This window comes from Nicotiana tabacum, chromosome 8 (genome assembly GCF_000715075.1).
Source record: "Nicotiana tabacum cultivar K326 chromosome 8, ASM71507v2, whole genome shotgun sequence".
Lineage (NCBI taxonomy): Eukaryota > Viridiplantae > Streptophyta > Magnoliopsida > Solanales > Solanaceae > Nicotiana > Nicotiana tabacum.
The window spans coordinates 28762106-28765994 of NC_134087.1; the positions used below are offsets into that span (position 1 = coordinate 28762106).

At 34.2% G+C, this 3889-nt stretch overlaps 1 protein-coding gene across 1 annotated transcript; it reads left to right on the forward strand.

Moving 5' to 3' along the window:
* Positions 1-374: 374 nt before the first annotated feature.
* LOC107793131 (putative histone H2A variant 1) lies at positions 375-3435 on the forward strand. Its single transcript, XM_016615418.2, has 3 exons — positions 375-523; positions 790-932; positions 2995-3435. The coding sequence occupies exons 2-3, from the start codon at positions 813-815 to the stop codon at positions 3289-3291; spliced, it is 417 nt and encodes a 138-aa protein (XP_016470904.1). The 5' UTR covers positions 375-523; positions 790-812; the 3' UTR covers positions 3292-3435.
* The last annotated feature ends 454 nt before the right edge of the window (positions 3436-3889 follow it).

The window sequence follows — 3889 nt, forward strand, 5'->3', positions numbered from 1 at the left end:
GGTGTGTACCATTATCCATATTTTTGCTTTCTGGCTATTAAAAAAAGTTTGCACACCTCTTTCGTTATTGTTAAAGAGATCTTACACAAAATAACCGATTGAATTTACTGTTTATTTTTTCAGCTGATATACATAAATATTATATATATATATATATATATATATATATATATATATATTCGTTGATTATTTTAATTTAATAATAGGGTAAGCGGCTATTTAGATTATTTTCTTTGTTATAATTCAAAGGTGGTCAGTCCCAGTGAACCGCAACTTCGATTTGGGCCTTGGTTGTCAGGTTAGATCGGGTTTACGAGATGTTGCATACGTGGCCCAATCAATTGAGGGTAAACTGGTAATTCAACGAAAATTCGAAATTAAAAGAAGAATCAAAATTTCCGAATTCCCTCCCAAAACAAACCGCCAAATTTACTTTGGATCCTTTTCAAGACAGCTAAAAAAAGAACTGGGGCAATAAATCAAACAGTTAAGCTGCATTTCAGATCTACAGGGAAAAAAGAAGGTACACTCCTCTGCTAAAGGCAGATCTACAATTTTAAGTCGTTTTCTGTAGAATATTACTGTATTTACTTCTAGTTTATGCCTACATATACGGATTTAGTGTGTATGTGTGTGTAATTGTTCAACACTATAGAGTTTAACCAGAATGTTTAGAAACAGCAAAAAAGCGACTGATATAATAGTTTCTTTTTGTTCCCTTGTAAGATTTGAAAGCCAAAGCAAAGTACTAACTTTTCCTCTTTTTTTGTTTTTGTTCGTTCTGAGCAGTCTAGTTTTGAAGCTAAGGAAAAATGGCAGGAAAAGGAGGGAAAGGGCTAGTAGCGGGGAAGACAACAGCTGCAGCGGCTGCTAACAAAGACAAAGACAAGAAGAAACAGCCAATCTCTCGTTCTTCTCGTGCTGGCCTCCAGGTAAATACATAGTTTTACTTAATTAACAGCAGGTCTTGTCTGATTTTTATAGGATTTGATATTACTGTCATAGGTGTTTGTATTTTGACGTTAATGAACAATTCCTAAGTTAAAAAAAAAAAAAAATTCTGTGAAGTCTTGCATTGTTCCATGGAGGTTTTTTAGAATTGCTTTTCAAATTCAGAGTTTAGCTGTCTATTCTATTCTATTCCATCGTGTATGTTTTATTTATAGTCTCCTAAAGTAGTGGTAGATCCAAAATAAACTTGACTTGTTTAACCTTAGGTTCTTGTGCTAGAACTCATCGTACTTCTAAAATAATGGGTTTAGAAGTTGATATATAGTGAAATACACACACACACACACACACACACACACACACACACACATATATATATATATATCCATGTCAAAAGCATTGGGTTTGGTTGAACCTTGACTTTTTTAACCTTAGGTTTTTAGCATTGAGCTCATCGTACTTCTAAAACAATGGGTTCAAATGTTGATATTTAATGAGATTTTAATTGTTTTTCACATATATATTTATGTTCCATGTCAAAAGTATTGGGTTTGGTTGAACCTGTAGCAAATAAACTTCCTCTGCCTCTGTCCTCAAGTCAGGAAGTTCCCTGTTTAAAACACATTATGGTATCTAGAAATTTCATGCTTTCGGAATGCAATTGTTTTCTTATCTTTTTTATGATGGCCGTTAAAACTTTAAAGCATGTGGAATGCAGTGCTTATAAAGATATTGGATTCTTGTGGTGCCTTTTAGCAGCTTTTGATCTTTTCAAATATAATATTTTTTTCATTCAGTAAGCATATGAAGGGTTGAGTATACCTCTCTAAATTGCTTTGACGGAGTATCTGAAGATTAGCTTGTTAAAATCATAAACTTGGTATCAAATTCTACAATTGCAACAAAAGCACTTACCATAAAAATGATGTATCATTCTAAATACCGTGGTATAGGATGTGTCTGTTACTGACGTGTGACATTCTGAAAGTGCACACATGAAAAATTAACTGGGATACTATCTTACCTTTTGGCATATTGAAATTTTTGGTATATGTTGAATTTGTAGAAGGGGTGAAATCATTTTTTGATAATTTGGTTCTAAATAGTTTAGAACATTAAAATCCTTTTGGCAAAATAAATCTGATATGTTGACAATAAAATGCCAGTTTCTTGTAACATCTCATGCAGGCTTACAGGTAATACACAATTTTTACCTTAATTAAGAGCAGATATTGCTTAATTTCTATATGATTTGAAACAACTGCTGTAAGTGCTTTTTTTATCCACCCAAAATCTGAATATACAACAATTACGTGGTGCCAAGGAGATTGAAGAATTGCTTTTCAGTTTCATACTGCAACTGCTTGTTCTGTTCTATTGTGTACACTTTTTTTTCTTGGTTGGCAAAAGTTTGGAAGCTCTCTGTTCAGAACCAGCTATGGTATCAAGAAATTTCATGCTTTTGGAATGCAATTGTTTTCCTATCTTTCCTTTGGTGGAAGTTAACTTTTAAATAATGCGGGATGCAAGTTTATTAATATGTTGGATTCTATGTTTGATTTTTACAAGTCTAATCCTTTATTTTCTTCCAATAAGCATATGGAGGTGATAATTTAACAGGTCTAAATTGAATATCCAAAGATTAGCATATTAAAATCATAAACTCTGCATCAACATTCTATATTGCAACAAAATGGCTTACCATAAAAGTTCTATCATTCCAAATACTGTGCGATAGAATGATGTGATACTGAAAGTGCACACAAAAAACTAATGGGATGCTATCTTACTCTTTTGGGATCTTGAGGTCTTGGGTGTGTTGAATATGTAGAGGAGGTGTGGCATCAATTCTGATCTATATAGTTCTGAACATTAAGACCCCACATAGAGGGAGCTTTGTGCACTGGGCTATCTTTATAGTTCTGAACATTCAGATATTTTTGGCACAATAGAAGAAACTTGATATGATTCTTGGTTTTCTTTTCCTCAGCACCATCCTACAATACTGATTTCGATTGTTTTGACATGTTTGGGGAATTTTAGTTTCCAGTGGGAAGAATTCATCGTCAGCTCAAGACCAGAACCTCAGCCCATGGAAGAGTTGGTGCTACAGCAGCTGTTTACTCAGCTGCAATTCTGGAATACCTGACTGCAGAGGTTCTTGAATTAGCTGGTAATGCAAGCAAGGATCTTAAAGTGAAGAGAATCACCCCCAGACACTTGCAACTGGCTATTCGCGGAGACGAGGAACTTGACACCCTTATCAAAGGGACCATTGCTGGTGGTGGTGTCATTCCTCACATTCACAAATCCCTCATAAACAAAACCACCAAGGAGTGAAATTCTCCTGCTTTAGCTTTTATGTCTTGACTAATGACATTGATGTTTGTTAATGTTGTTCCTGTTGTAATTGGGTTGATATTGTACTTGTTGTTCATGTTTGATTACAAGAACTTATCTGATGTTATGGACATATTAGTTGGATACTCTTATTTTGTAGGTCTTAGTTGGTAAGTGGCTTGTTGATGCATGGATGCTACTGTTTATTGTGGTACTTCATCAGCCTTCTCTGCATTGTCTGCCAAAGTGCTTGTGTGTATTGGACCGGTAAATCTGTTTTCATTAGCTTCTTGCTAAATAAAGGAGGAATCAAAGATCAATGCTATTTGTGGTTATCTAAACTGTTATCAAGTAAAGATCTTTGATTGAATTTGTCAAGGAAGGGATCATCATTAAGAAAGACGGTATTTATGCCATGAACTTGTCACCTGAGATGAAGAAGCAGTTGGCAGGAATGCAAAATTAAGTTGAAGCTTTCATACTTATACACAGATTTAAGTCCAAAAAGTAATATGCAAACTTGATTTTCACACTTAAGTTTCTTATGCACATCATGGATTAATGCACTAAACTTTCTATTATTTTTAGTTTCTTTCTT

Bases quoted from the DNA above. Each gene is read 5' to 3' on its own strand.
- LOC107793131 (XM_016615418.2), top strand. From the start codon at position 813: ATGGCAGGAAAAGGAGGGAAAGGGCTAGTAGCGGGGAAGACAACAGCT. The intron at 933-2,994 runs GTAAATACATAG...GGGGAATTTTAG, and splicing joins CTTCTCGTGCTGGCCTCCAG to TTTCCAGTGGGAAGAATTCA.